Here is a 15,046-nt window from a genome sequence, read left to right on the forward strand (position 1 = left end):
AAATTGAATATTTTGCAGTCATTGAACACAAAACTAAATTTACTACAAAAGTCATTTTTATATTTGCTGGAAATATCTAGAAGTCAAGTTTTTCTCAAATATGCACGAGAGGTGTATCATATATTATAGAAGAGAAAGGTACAGAAACCCAACCACTTGGGTGGGGTAAATGTTACATGGTAACCCACCCTCTACTCTTGATTCAATCACCTAGCCAGTGTCGCAAAGAAGGAGCCATTGTCTCCCTTTAGGATCCCAACTTGCTACCATGCTCGGCCTTCGCTGTCATTTTGTCTATGACCGTTCATGGGGATGGCAAGGCGCCATCGAAGACTATGGAGTTCTGGTGCTTCCACATTTCCCATAAGACTAGCGTGGTGATAGTCTGTGTTTCCTTCTTCTGTCGACCGATGCATCTCCTGCTACTGCACCAAGGAACAAGGGTGTCTCCGATAGAGAAGACATATCCGAGTACCCAAGCGTCGACTAAGCCGTGTGCCACACCAACCTCATGAAAGCGCATTCGATCAAGATGTGATTGATAGACTCCTCTTGTTGATCACAAAATGGATAGCTATCATAGTGGAGCAATCCTCTCCTCGCCGGACGATCCGAGGTCCAGCACTAGATTCTCATAGAGAGCCACGTGGAACATCTGCATTGTAGTGGATCCTTTGAACTTATGTAGAATTTGTTTCAACTAGACCTACAAGCACCGGCTCTAGGAGCCCACCTCAGCCCATGGGGCATAATTTCTGGCCATTTGGTACCAGTACCAAACTAGACTCAGTACATTGATGGGCTAGGTAGAATCTAGCCTAAGACCAACGATTCAAAAGATCTGTGCAAATCAATGTATCGTTAAAAGAGATTTTTAAAGGGAAACAAGCACGCTAATAGACTACTTTTGCAAACTACGAAAATTATTCCACCACTCATCATTCCCCTTGTTTGGGGAGATTTTTAATTAGGCACTTTAAACGGGAAGGGATGGAGTATATAAACAATCCTCGATTAATGCCTTTTGTGAGAGAAAGCCATTAGATGTCTTGGATTCATGCTAACATCTATATCTAGATTATGATTTTGTTGCTCTCCTTTTGTCACTAAATAGGGATCCACATCAAAATTTTACATATAAACCATGCTAAAATACCAAAAATGTTATACCGCCTTCTACTAGTGCTCGCCTATGGCGACGTGACGTGAGTTGCGGCCTAGTTAGCACGAACATTTTTCTTTGTGCGTTCTTTTTAAAGGAAAAGCCTACTGGCACTTTATTCTAAAATGGACATAGCTAGATCTTTGAGTACATGTGATCCATTTAGGACGGATGGTTTTCTTTCTGTGTGTTTACGTAACGTGCAACTGCCTTTTTCGTTTTTTCGTATGTGTTTTCTTAAACAGGTTTTCTACACTTCCAGAAGCTTCTGACCGACTTTTTAATTCTTTGTTTTCTCCGGGTTTTTGGCCCATTTTTATGTTTTCCATTTCAATTTTCAAGATTTTTCTTTTCAAATTCATGATTTTTTCGCTTATTTTTTGCTTTATTGGGTTTTCGACTTTCTTTGTGTGTTCTTTTCTGATTTTTCTTTCAGTAGTTTTCGTTTCGGCTCTTATTTTTCCTTTTTGTTTTACACTGATTTTTTTGCTTTTATCCTATTTTTCTTCTTCTTTTGTGTTTTGCACTGTTCATTTATCGGTTTATTTCTACAGTTTTTTATTTTCTTTTGTTTTCGTATTTTCTTCATTTTCATAAACTTTGTTTGGGTTTTCATGGAAATTTTTCGAATTTCTAACAATTTTTAAAATGCATGAATATTTTTCCAAATTCATGAACATTTTCGGAATTCATGAATGAATTTCAAATTCTTGAACGTGCTTCAAATTCATGAATTTTGAATTTATGGCCATTTTCTAAATTTGCAAAATTTGGATCCTGAACATTTTTTGAATTTGTGAACAATTTTTAAGTCATGAACCATTTTTCAAATCAATGAGAATTATTTTCTGAATTTACGATAAGTTTTGAGTCCATGACCAGTTTTAAAATTCGTGAACATTTATCGAATCCGTGGACATTATTTTGATCCATAAGCTTTTTTGAACTGGCAAATAATTAATTTGTGAGCAATTTTTTAGTTCATGAACATTTATTCGAATCCATTTAGATTTTTCAAATCATTAACAAAATTTGAAATCACGTGAACATTTGCCAAAAAAATTGAATTCCAAAACATTTTACGAATCCGTGAACATTTTTTTGCATCCGTCACCTTTTATTAAATTTGTGAACATTTGTTATCTGTGAACGTTTTTTTAAATGTGAATTCATGAAAAAACAATATATACATTTTTAAATTCAAGAACATTTTTCGAATACACACACATTCTTCGGAAATTGTAGACTTTTTTATTTGGTGATTTTAACAAACTTTTTAACATTCTTTGAACTCATGAATATTTTTACAAATTACTGAACCAATTCTGAACTTAGTGAACATTTCTAAATTCACATTTTTTTAAATATGTGTTGATTTTAGAAATGTACAAAATCCATATAAAAAGCAACAAGCAAAAGGTAAGAAATAAAACAAGCAAACCCTTACATGAGGCAATCTCGTACGTTCATTTAGGCAAAGCAAAAGGTGAGAAAAAACAAGCTAACCCCATACGTGAGCGTTTCTCAAAATAAATAAAGACCATACGTGAGCGTACCGTGCAAAGAAAGGTATGTGAGCGAGTTGGTTACTGCATACTGGACCTAGCCCATTTACTGATCGCTTTGAGTGATCACTCCATTGGGATTGCTATAGGCGCGACTGCCACAACTTCTATTTGATGCCTTCTGCGCCCGTAAATGTGTTATCCGCAAAACGCCCCCCCCCCCCCCCCCCCCCCCCGCCCCTATGCGGCGGCCCATTTTCTCTTTTTATTCCTTTTTCTGTTGACATCCAAAAAAAGGTACGTGCGACGTGATTCCAACTCGGGACACCCTCGTTCAGTATAAACTCCAGTAACCAACTAAGACAACTCACCTTTTTTTTAGTACTTAATTCTTTTTTTCTTTTTTCTTCTTTCTTTTGTTCGCTGAAGCTCTCGTTTTTGGGAAGCTTCTCAAACCAGTTCTTTGGTCGGTTTTCTGGATGGTTCTTATTTCCTTTCCCTTTTTTTGTTTCTCTTGTTATTTTTTGTACGTTTGAAATCACATTCTTTTAAAAACTCATGAACTTTTTCCAAATTCATAAACATTTATTATATTTGTTAGATTTTTTAAAGCGATGAACTTTTCTCAAATCCAGCAACGTTTTTTAAGTCCATGAATTTTTAAAATTTATGGACTTTATTTAAAATTTGATGATTCTTTTTCAGAAATTGATGGACCAAAATCATTGAACTCTTTTGCAAAGTCAATGATTTGTTCTCAAGTTCTTGAACTCTTTCAAAAATTTATGAACTTTTAATCTTTGAAGTTTTTTTTTCTGAAAATCTATTAAAAAAATCAAATTTCATGATTTTTTTCAAAAAATTGAAGTTCTTTTGATACCCGTGAACTTTCTATTGCACATCAATGAGTGTTTTTTTTCAATTCCAAGTATTTTTTTCCTAATTTTTCAAAGTTATTTTTATAAAAGTCAAATGTTGACTGGTCAAGAGCTCACTGGTCCATGGATGACCGATCAACCATCGACCCAAGTGATCAAATATATGAGCGCGATGGAAGAGACAAGCGACCTGAGCGATGCGAGGAACCATTGGCGCTTGTTGGGCCAAGCGCAGGCGAGCAACACGTGAGCGCCAGGTTGCTTTGAGCGTTTGCCTGAATCGCATGTGCCAATGCGCCGGCCCCACGGCCCGGGGCTTAGTGATAGAGGCGAGAGTGCCGATCTTTCGGTGAAATGATAACTATCAATTTGGTGGAGATGACTTTGACGATCCGACTACAAACGTGCAACGATGTTGCGCCTTAGCAATCGCTAAACCAACTTCGAGAGATTATTGATCACAAGCACGATCAACCTGACCACGAAGGTCTATTCCGCAAGCAATTGAAAAACAAACAAGAATATGATAAAGTAATCCAAATATTGATAAAAGTGAGGTTCTAAAAACGGTCTTGGCCTGGTCATTGGACACAAACAAAGTATACGAAATTGCAGCAACGGCTCACTTTTAACTAATTAAAATCCAATTGTAAGACGACGCCCTAAGGGTTGCCTTTATAGAGAGACAGAGAGGAATATCGTCCATCCTTGGCAAGGTGGGACTAAATTCTATCCTAAGTCGTTTTCCCTATTAATACGGATTCTTAAAACTGCCTATTAAGTGTACTTCAAAAATACATGGGTCTGACCCAAAAATAAGGTGACGCAGCACCAATAATAAGCTATGGACGAAATTTATGAAAATCCATTTTGTATATTTCGTCCATCTTCCAGATATCATCATGGTAGCTTCAAAGTGCGTAAATCTTTCACTGGCACCTCCGTTCTTGTTCTCTTCGCACGCACCTTCATCTCCATGATTGATCATGCTTCAATGTTCAAATCTTCTTGTCCATGCCTGACCCTTCAATTGTAAGCAACACAAATGTATCTAAATTAGGCAACATCATATTCTCATGAACATTAAAAACATTATGAAGAAACAAAAGTACCTGATAATTTAACCGATGTGCATGAGCTCTAGTAATTGGTCCAATAGGTATAGTAGTAGGGGTTGTGGGTGTAAGTGTGGTAGCCATGTCCTCATCACTTGGCGCTCGTTTGTTTCTTTCGTTTTTTTGCGAGAATCGTTTGTTTCTTTCGTTATTTTCACATTTTTATTTCGTTTAGTTGTTTGTGTTTTCAGTATTGTTCATATCTTGAAATATTATTAATATAAATTACAAAGATCATTTCCCATAAATTTTGAAAAAAAATGCTAATCTTACATTTGAAAAATGTTAAACGTGTGCAGATTTTTTCCCCTATGTATACAAAAAAAGGTACAACGTGTATGAAAAAAGTTGTCTTCAAAACATTATATGGAAGAATGTTAATTAGAAACAATTAAACATGTATAAGAAATCCTGATGTATAAAGAAAATATACAAGGTGTATGTAAAGTGTATAACATGTATGAAAAAGCAGACATCTTAACATAAAATGATTTTTGTATTCATGTATTAAAAAATGTGTGTAATGTATATGAAAATCGTACATCGTGTATGAAAAAATAGACATCAAAACATAAATATGTGAAAATGTTAATAATGTATTTGAAGCAAGCTACACATTTATTAAACAATGTTCCTGATGTATACAAATTATGTAAAAAAGTAGACATAAAAAAGGTATTTTAAAAAAAATAATTGTCTGTATAAAAATGCTTCTGATGTATACAAGACATCTACAACGTGTATGAAAAATAGTTGACATCAAAATAAATGTTTGAAGAAAAATATTAATCATGTGTTTGAAAAATGTTTTAGATGTGTACCAAAAATGTATAATGTGTATGAAAAAGAAAATATGCATCAAAACATATACTCTCTCCGTTCACTTTTATAAAATGTTTTAGACAGCTGAAATTAAACTGTTTTGAGTGTTGTCTTAAATGTCTAAACGGTGTTATAAAAATATAGGATGCTCTTGCCCATTTGGCGACACGCTGCTCCTGGACATCACATCTTGTGTCAGGTCTACATGAAGGGACAAGATCAATTGACTGATTAAGCGAGATATAGCTCACGCGCATAATGTAGAAGTTATGGGCCAATGACAATGCCCTTTTATATTTTAGATGAAAGATGGGCTTTTATTTATATAGAGAAATGGCCCAAAAACAATACGAGGGCCCAAATATCTGCGACCACTGGATTTACTCCCCGTTCCCCGTGCTCCCCGTCCGATGGCTGTGCTGCCCGTTACGTGTTCGCGCGCGAGCCACCACCCGTCCACTCCCCACCTCACCCTCCTTCCTAATCCGCCATGGCTCTCGCTTCCACCTCCCCTCTTGCCGCCACCGCCGCTCGTCCTAAGACTTCCGCTCCCCTCACGCTGTGTCGTTCAGGCCGCCTACAGCGCATCTCCTGCCAGGCGACCACCGACCGCCCCCGCGGCGGCAATGCGTCGAACACGTCGCCGGCGCCGCCGAGGTGGCGCGTAGCGGTCTCTGCAGCCCTCGCGGCTGCCGTAGTCGTAGCGATGCCTGCCCACGCGGATCTGAACAAGTACGAGGCGGACCAGAGGGGGGAGTTTGGCATCGGCTCAGCCGCGCAGTTCGGCAATGCGGACCTCAAGTACCACGCGCCGCCTGCATCTTTCCGTCTCTTGTTCCTGCTCGTTTTTCTGCACTGGGTTGCTGATGCTGTCCTCTTCTGTGGTTTTTGCAGAAACACTGTGCATGTTAACGAAAACTTCAGGTTGGTTTCTAATTTATTTTCAGTTCCATTCTTAAATTTATCTATACGACTATACCAGTAAGGTACATGTGCATTGCACGAATGAGATTTGACAACCAAATTATGAATAAATATCACACTATAGCATGTAAGCTTTGAGTCATATATGCATGATGTAGATGTTCGTTTAATTATTATAGTTCATCTCATTCAAAATCAATTAGTTTTATAAAAAAGTTAATCTATTTTAAGATTCATGGAATTGTGCATTGTAAAGCATAAAGTAAAAACAAATAATGGCAATTCATTTAGAAAAAAATTTAGGCAATTATTATACGGAAGATTCTAGAACAAAGGAGAAGTGCTTGTGTTTTGAGGTTTGTGCATTATGCTTAAGTTCAACCATGGAGTCTTCTAGATTGTACATGTGGCAGAATCTGGTGGAATGTAGATGATATCCAACGGCCAGTAGTGCTCGGATTTGCCATCTTTACACCGTCGGATTGGCTTCATCCAACGACCATCTTTCAAAGTTATTCTCACACTATATAGGGGTATATAGACAAATTAAAATTCGTGCATGCCTCTATGTCAAATTCTGCTACTGACATGTACTCCCTCCGTACCACAATGTAAGACGTTTTTTGGCACTAGTGTAGTGCCAAAAAATGTCTTACATTATGGGACGGAGGGAGTAACTTTTAGGGACTAAATGAAGCAAATAGAAGTTCTAAAAAAATTATCCATGCAGCAGAAGAATTTCTTGCTTTGTGACTTCTTGGGCCTTAAATCAATGTTGTTTTTATGGAAGTGTACTATTTTTCTTTTCAAAACAGAAGTATACATATTTATGCACCCCAGAAAACTTCAAAGTAGATACTTGTGCACCTCAAATATTATATCCTTGTTTTTAAGATACTGCATTCTATACAAAAAAAGGTATTTGAAGTTATCTAGCTCAATCTTATATGGTCATGCTTGTATTGTCGGTGGAAAGTCACATTCTTTAGACCTTAGATCCTAGGTGGACGATGCATTCTGAAATACTGGTGATTGGTTTGTCAATTGGTTTGTCCTTCTAGTATATGTCAAGATCTCTCTGTATAAAGTTTGCTTATAATGGAGGAAAGGCAGTCCAAATGTTCAACCAAAATTACCATAAGTCTGCATCAAAATACAATTGGTGTGCATTTAGATGCATGTTCAAGAAAAATAATATAATCTGCAACAATAAGCTGTATTTAGGGGAACAATGTAGCAGTTATTGTGATGCTTATCTCCAACATTTTTTTGTCAGCATGGATAACTGAAATAAGAGTAGATTTTCCTATTCATTGTTTCGCCTTTAACTAAGACCTCAGTTATTAATGTAGGCGGGCGAACTTCACATCTGCTGATATGAGGGAATCAGATTTTAGTGGTTCCACATTCAATGGTGCCTATATGGAAAAGGCTGTTGCTTTCAGAGCGAATTTCACAGGTAAGTGTAGTAACACCTTTTCATCTCTTGGAGATGTTAGCCGTCCTCCCAAATGTTATTATAATTGATGTGTGCAATGTCCTCAGTCCACATAATTAATCACCTTCCTTTAGTAATCAGCGGTCCTTTGATGTGCCTTATCAGGGAGACCACTACAGGTCTACAGTAGAGATATTTTAGATCACTCTAGCTACTACACTTACAAGCAACTCCACTATTTCTTCTAAGTATAAACTCAGCGAAGGAAGCTAACTATGAAGTTCATTGCCTTTTTTTGGTTCCAAGTTGAATCACTATGGTACTAATAATGCTTTAGCTACCGGCACAGGAAAGTTATAGTAGGATTCTCTGTGACTTTTACCCTAGTGGTTTTGACTACAATCAATATTGTCACGCGGTACTTAAATCTTCTCATGTGGATATTCATGAAATGATTTTCACGATACTGCTGTTTTGGTTTCATGCAGGTGCAGATTTGAGTGACACTTTAATGGATCGCATGGTAAAACCAGAATGGTTTCTTTAGCTTGATCATGGCTGTTTTAATTAGCAGCTAATCTGTGCAAATGCATGTAACCATACATGTAGTGCATACTGTCATGGTCCTGTAGACTGTATGTGTTGATGTGTCCTACAGAAATAAATTGCTATGCCAACCTTAATATTTCGATGAAATGTATTTTATTTTTCTTTAGCAATGAATTATTATGATGATAACACTGCTTAATAATTTACGGCAAGACAAGATGTCGGAGTAAGAACCCAATTTGTTGGTGCCAGCTCTATACTATTGTCTTCTGTTTGTGTCATTCATGCATGAAATTTTAACAGCACCGAAATATCTAATTATCTGAACGATCAAATAGAACAGAAGACTGAAATAAATGTTATCTTCAAGTGGGGTTTCCCCACCATTTCCTGTTCAAAATAAAGAAATATAGAAGGCTCGTGAAATGGAAACTTTTGTATCGAAAACTACAATTGGTTGATGATGTGATTGCTAACTAAGAAATTCAATGTGATCATATGTCTTTTCTGCTTCTATATATGTATGGGGTGTTCTGGAACATGCTGCTTCACCATCTCTTCTGTTCTCATGTGTTTTTTTAATCTCTGTCTGCATTTCTTGGTTATGATGTTCAAGTGTATATGAGTGTCTTGAGAATCTAGTAATGAATAGTCAGACAAGTCCAGCCGTAAACTTCCAAGGTTTAACATTGACACAAGTATGGAATAAAGGTCTAAGATGGGCATTCTCTGTAATAACAATTTAAACATCGAGTTCTCATCCACCATTACTAAATGCTTGGAAAGATGCTCTAGGAAAATGCAGACAAGCAATAAAATATATTCCAATTGCATTATCTTACTCTTGATTGAATATACTGAAGGCGAGAAACCGTCAAACCTTGATCACCAAGAAAGTGACTTAAAACTCCTTTGCCCTTCTCATAAAGCACGATGCCAACCACTAGCACAGAGCATTCGACAGTCCAAATTTGCTGTTAAGGCGTTAGCCTCTTGTCGGGTGGGCTACAGTGATTGCTCTCTTGTGCTGCTGCCTGCATCAGCATATTTTAATTTTGTCTCTTCCTTTGTACATAAAAATGCCATTTCCAATGTTAACTATCATGCATTTATCCTGCCAATATTTTCAAGAACAAAGAATAATTTCACACACTAGTGGACACTTTATCTCCTGTTGAACATTACCCAGTGGTTTCATATTGATCCAGAGGCTTTTACAAAATAAGGAGTAAGCGTGCCTTTGTATTCATTTGTGCATGTTTAGAATTTGTCATTGGGGTGTGAAAAAAATGTAGTGAAGCATACATTTTGGCAAGAGCAGTCAGACATTCTTATATGCTTCTAGTGCTATATGCATGCATATGCTTCGTCAGATTTGCAAATGTGAAGTCAAGTTCAGTGATCCATTCACTTATGATGGCTACTGGAGCCATTTCTCCTGTTTTAATTGCAATAGGGATAGTTGTCCAAATAAATAATTCCATGGCAGATTTACCTTTAAGCAAGTTTTGAACATTGAATTATTATGGACAGGTTCTCAATGAAGCTAATCTCACAAATGCTGTGCTTTCACGGACTGTCCTTACACGTAGTGATCTCGGTGGAGCAACCATTGAAGGTGCTGACTTCAGCGATGCTGTTATTGACCTACCACAGAAACTGGTACATATTTGCTTTTATCCCAGTATTATCGCATAATTCTGCCATGTAGGTTTATGACCTTAAACAGCATTTGTAAATTTCATGATTCCATGATAAACAGTTTAGCACTTCAATTCTTTCAGAGGCATCTTTCCTTTCGTTCCTGTTTTCAAGTGTTACAATCATTTATGCTTTGTGAATTCTTCCTATTGGATTAATGTGTCTAGTTTGTAAGAGCTCGCCCATAAACTCTGAACAGAAGCTGCACTTTGTAGAAGGAAGAAAAAGGAAATTGTTCATATGTCCACTGAGTAATAAAGTCAATTCTGACTGCACTATTCGAATATATTGTTCCGTATTTAGAATCTCCATGAAACCATGATATACCAAAGGATCACCCTACTCTAGTGATCATCAGGGTCGATCTTCAATGTTTTCGTGAGTTCTCTTTCTAGAGCTTAGGCACACATATAGAAGATGCCGATTCTGATAATTCTTAACTGTAGGCTTTGTGCAAATATGCAAGTGGGACAAATCCTATAACTGGAGTCAGCACCCGGAAAAGCCTTGGATGTGGCAACAGTCGCCGCAACGCATATGGGAGCCCTTCCTCCCCTCTTTTAAGTGCGCCGCCACCTAAACTTCTGGACCGTGATGGTTTCTGTGATGAAGCTAGTGGTTTGTGTGATGCGAAGTAACGGGGATTGATCCAGTATACGGTAAAAGTTGAGCACTTAATGCTGTATATGTATGGAAAATTTGAAGATTGGGTGAAAGACAAAGCAGAATGGATCAGAAATTCATAGAATCCAGCCTTTTCATCTTCTTTTCTCCGAATGTTGTGACAATGCAAGGGAATCAGTTAAACTAGGGAATCTTCGGGAAAAAAGGTAAACTGAGGAATGTAGGTAAAGTATTGACACTGAATAAATATTTTGATGCCTTCTGTAAACTATGTACATGTATCATAACATATTATACGCACCTGTCGCTGTAAAAAAAGTGCCAATTGCTTCATTCTCTAGTGTATCCTAGCTATCTGACCAGAGGAGTAAAAGCAGTTTTGTCAATAAATATACTTTCCATTCCATTTCAATGAATTGAGAGATACATGGTACATATATAGAGTTGGTAAAACATTGTTGGTGCATCGGCAGTGTCCTTAGCTGCCGTTTGTGTGATGGACTGCACAAAATAGACGTCCATCAACAGCTTGACTATTTTTACAAAATGGTCAAGTCAGTCACTGAAGCCCCTTAGCCTCAACTTTCGGCTACCTTATTAGCATCAGGTCCAGAGACCTGATACCAAATACTCCCTCTGTAAATTAATATAAGAGTGTTTAGATCACTAATTTAGTATTCTAAACGCTCTTATATTAGTTTACGGAGGGAGTACTACTATAGATACTACATAACCACTTCGGTTACATATTTATTATGTATATATATGTGTGTGTGCATATATATACCATGATTAATCATGGCATACATGGCCAGCTATATTTGTACACTAGATCAGGTCTGGATTGTATAAATTGTGTAGGATGTCCAATGGAGTTGTGCTTGCTTGTGCATGCTATTTCCACAGATGAGCCGAGCCTAGGCCGGCAGATGTCGAAGCATAGTCCAGGGCCTCTTCATGCTTGTTCTCTGCCTGAAACACCTGGACTGCTGCATTGGAGTGAGTGGCCTGCTCCTTGGGATTGGTACCGTCATGGCTGAACAGCTGAGACGCGACGAACTTGTCGAGGTACCTCCAGTCGGTGGCCGACGATTCACCAGTGTAAAGCGCATGGTCCATCGGCGGTTGCTGCGCTGCGAACCTGGAGGGCCCGTCATGCGCGAGGGGGTGATTGCTGGTCGACGACAGGATGCCGCCGCTGCTGCCGTGGCCAATGTAGGCCGTAGTAGGCTTGGGGCTCTCCAGGTGAGGAAGCTGTTGCATGAAGGCCTCCTGCGGCAGGAGGTGATGGTACTCCAGCTCCGGCTTGCAGTGGTACTGCTGCTGCTGCTGGCTGTGGTACGGTGCCAAGTTCTGGGGGTGGTGGTGCTGGTACCCGAGCTGCCTCGGCGAGTCGAGGTCCGGCATGAACCCACCTCCAGCGCCATGGTCGTCGAACCAGCAAGGCGAGTTCATATCTGCCATCCTCCGCACCGTCGCGACTCGCTTCTTGAACACCCGGCAGACCACCCATCCTTCCTCCTGAACGATCAAACCAGCCATGGTTAGCAAGTGAAATGCATAAAGGTAAGGATGGAACGACGAATAATACATACGGGCGTGGCTCCATTCTCGTTCGTCTCGAGGCGGTACTCGTGCATGATCCAGTCCGACTTCTGACCGTTGGGCGCACGGCCCTTGTAGAAGACGAGGGTCTTCCTCATTCCGACAAGGCAGTGGTTTGTGTAGATGGGCTTGTCCCTCCCCGTCGCCTTCCAGAACCCGGCGCTCGTAGCCCTGTTGGTGCGGGTGCCCGTCGGGTACTTCTTGTCCTTGTGGCTGAAGAAGTACCAGTCGTTCTGCTCCTCCATGCCAATCTTGCACTTGTCTGCTTAGCCAAAATTACCATTAATCGGGGCACGGCCGATCGATCAATGAGTTCAGTGTTTGTGATTCATGTTTGCATGGGCTGACAAAAATGTGCCGATTAATTAGTTAGTTACCTTGGAGATCCCATGGCTCGATTTTGTACAAATCGACGTCCTTTATGACGTCCAGGTCAATCTTCTTGGATGCCACCTTCTTCCTCAAGTAATAATCAACGAGCTCCTCGTCGGTAGGATGAAACCGGAAACCCGGCGGAACATGGGAGAAAGTGTCCATTTTATTCCACTATCAGCGTGACTACATCACAAAGAAAATAAAACAGTAATAAGATTGAATAGCACATACAAGCTTTTCCCAATTACATACACTGCTTTCTCACAAGTTTTCAAGCAGGAAGCTCAATTAGGGCACATGGTATATATACCAAAATAAAATTTAAAAAATGAGGTGTTTCAGTTGTAGTTCCTCACAAAACAAAACAAAACAAATGTTCTTTTTAGTTAGCTTCTTATGTATATTTTCTTGTGAAGATGTTGCTTTGTACCCAAGTTTGGTAGATGGGCACACTAGCTGTATATTTCGTTTACAACTGGATGAGAAGCTTTTGTTCCATTTCAATGGGATTGATGATATTTCAGGAAAAAGCAAGCAATCATGACAGTAGATAAAAAGTGTCAGACTCTCATCACATATACGATAACCCGATTAATTCAATGTTCTTGCCAGGTTACTTTTGTGTCAAGGAAGCTAAGATTTGTGAACACACATGTAGATGGACCTTTCAGCCGAAAGATATATTACATGATCGAGCTAGCGTATGAGCAAAATACGATGCTTCAAACAAAATTTGGGTAGTATGACATGGAATTAATATGGGAACACAGATAAAAGGCTAAACAAGATATAGAATATCCGTTTTGGCACTGAAAATGTATCCAAATTTATGCATGCTCTTAAGCCTCCTTCCCAAGTGAGGACTTCCTTTTATGAAACTAAGGCAGGTACTGCATAAAATAACAAATACTTTCAGCGGACAATGAAACCACCTTCATAGAACAAGAGCGGCATGTAGGAAAAGGGTGACCCCAAACCCAATTCATCCATAGAGAAGCAAAAAAGAAAAGAAAAATTGTACCCTACAGGTGGATATACAGTTAACTGCAGGTTCGGAATGAGTGCATTCTGCTAGCTGAGTCCATGTGGAGGGACTCATTAGGATCAACCGAATTTGATCTATTGGAGTGAAGACTTCGTATGGGGCACTACCACAGGTCCACAATAAAAAACACCAGCAATGCAGAAAAACAAATTTGGAAATCTTCAACCGATGAAAACATGTAGAGGAGATAATCAGTGCAAGGAGGTTAGTGCATGAATGCATGTTAATTAGAAAACCATACAAGTGGGTTCATTGAGAGAGAGGGGGAGAGAGAGAGAGAGAGAGAGAGAGAGAGAGAGAGAGAGTCTTACATATCGCACTAGAGGAAGAACAGAAGCCTGATCAGCGGCAGCGCACGCCCCAGCCTATCAGAGCACGGTCTTTGCAGATTCTTCGTGTAGTAAGTACTTCTCCTTGCGCCTATCAGAGAACCAACTTGATCAGTTGGCAACCTCTCTCAAGTACCTTCGACCGATCCAAAGAGAGAGAAAGAGCAGGCGCTCCTTACCCAACGAGTGTGACGAGCGCCGCCCGAATTTATACACAGGCCGCACCGCAAGAGAAGGCAGCTAGCTAGATAAGAAGAATATATACAGAAGATAGAGGGCCGGTCTATATCTCCTCTTACCACACCAACTCGTAGCTTGCTAGCTATAGGCAGCTTGGGCTTGATCACGCAGTTGAAGCTATATAGGCACGCACGCTGTGTCGTCTCGCTTTCGCCGGGGCGGAGGGGGAGAGGGACACGCACGGATGGGACACCGACCGGCGGAAAGGGCGGATGGATTGCGGGCAAAGTCTGGCTGAAATCCGGGGAGCCCTGGATCTCCTGGTGCCCTTTCCCAATTGGCCACCCCGCTCCGCGCCTTTCTCCACCGTAACCGCCACCACCTCCACCCGCCACCAACAGCGACCGCCCGCTACGGCGCCGTCCGAGCCGTCCGAGGCTTGCTCCCTCTCCCGGCCCTGCTCGTGCTGGCGTGTATGCGTCTCTCTCAGATGTGGCCGGCCGGAGAGGATGGAGGAGAGGGGGAGGGAGGAGGTGGAGTGGAGTGAAATGTAACGGGGGCTACGGGGTTGCCTCCCATATATATGGTGGCGTTCTAGAGGGCCGGCCCACTGCCAGCCACTCATGGGAGCTGGAGTCAGGAACACTACAACTCTCTCTCTAACTAGCTACAACTAATCTCTCCCTCTCTCTCTGCGAAATGCCACATGCACCAAATAGTAGAGCACGTAGCATAGCAGCAGTCCCAGGGTGGAGGCGTGGAGCTTAGGCTGCCCATAATGGGAGTATCATAGG

The 15,046-nt window shown here is 40.2% G+C and overlaps 2 protein-coding genes across 2 annotated transcripts; one reads left to right on the plus strand and one right to left on the minus strand.

The window, feature by feature from the left end:
• The first annotated feature begins 5,896 nt into the window (after window positions 1-5,896).
• LOC125513887 (Pentapeptide repeat-containing protein) lies at window positions 5,897-11,051 on the plus strand. The gene is made up of 6 exons (XM_048679100.2): window positions 5,897-6,283; window positions 6,377-6,406; window positions 7,759-7,865; window positions 8,333-8,367; window positions 9,927-10,055; window positions 10,541-11,051. The coding sequence occupies exons 1-6, from the start codon at window positions 5,973-5,975 to the stop codon at window positions 10,730-10,732; spliced, it is 804 nt and encodes a 267-aa protein (XP_048535057.1). The 5' UTR covers window positions 5,897-5,972; the 3' UTR covers window positions 10,733-11,051.
• Window positions 11,052-11,235: 184 nt separating this feature from the next.
• On the minus strand, window positions 11,236-14,777 carry LOC125513886 (NAC domain-containing protein 7). Its single transcript, XM_048679099.2, has 5 exons — window positions 14,252-14,777; window positions 14,055-14,163; window positions 12,701-12,881; window positions 12,314-12,585; window positions 11,236-12,239 (listed from the first exon to the last, which is right to left on the minus strand). Exons 3-5 carry the CDS (start codon window positions 12,858-12,860, stop codon window positions 11,613-11,615), a joined length of 1,059 nt encoding a protein of 352 aa, XP_048535056.2. The 5' UTR covers window positions 12,861-12,881; window positions 14,055-14,163; window positions 14,252-14,777; the 3' UTR covers window positions 11,236-11,612.
• Between the last annotated feature and the right edge of the window lie 269 nt (window positions 14,778-15,046).

This window comes from Triticum urartu, chromosome 6A (assembly GCF_056163025.1).
Source record: "Triticum urartu cultivar PI428250 chromosome 6A, HENAU_Tu73, whole genome shotgun sequence".
Taxonomy (NCBI): Eukaryota; Viridiplantae; Streptophyta; class Magnoliopsida; order Poales; family Poaceae; genus Triticum; species Triticum urartu.

Bases quoted from the DNA above. Each gene is read 5' to 3' on its own strand.
- LOC125513887 (XM_048679100.2), top strand. From the start codon at position 5,973: ATGGCTCTCGCTTCCACCTCCCCTCTTGCCGCCACCGCCGCTCGTCCT. The intron at 6,407-7,758 runs GTTGGTTTCTAA...TTATTAATGTAG, and splicing joins CATGTTAACGAAAACTTCAG to GCGGGCGAACTTCACATCTG. The intron at 10,056-10,540 runs GTACATATTTGC...TCTTAACTGTAG, and splicing joins TTGACCTACCACAGAAACTG to GCTTTGTGCAAATATGCAAG.
- LOC125513886 (XM_048679099.2), bottom strand. From the start codon at position 12,860: ATGGACACTTTCTCCCATGTTCCGCCGGGTTTCCGGTTTCATCCTACC. The intron at 12,586-12,700 runs GTAACTAACTAA...TTGGCTAAGCAG, and splicing joins CGAGCCATGGGATCTCCAAG to ACAAGTGCAAGATTGGCATG. The intron at 12,240-12,313 runs GTATGTATTATT...TTGATCGTTCAG, and splicing joins ACGAGAATGGAGCCACGCCC to GAGGAAGGATGGGTGGTCTG.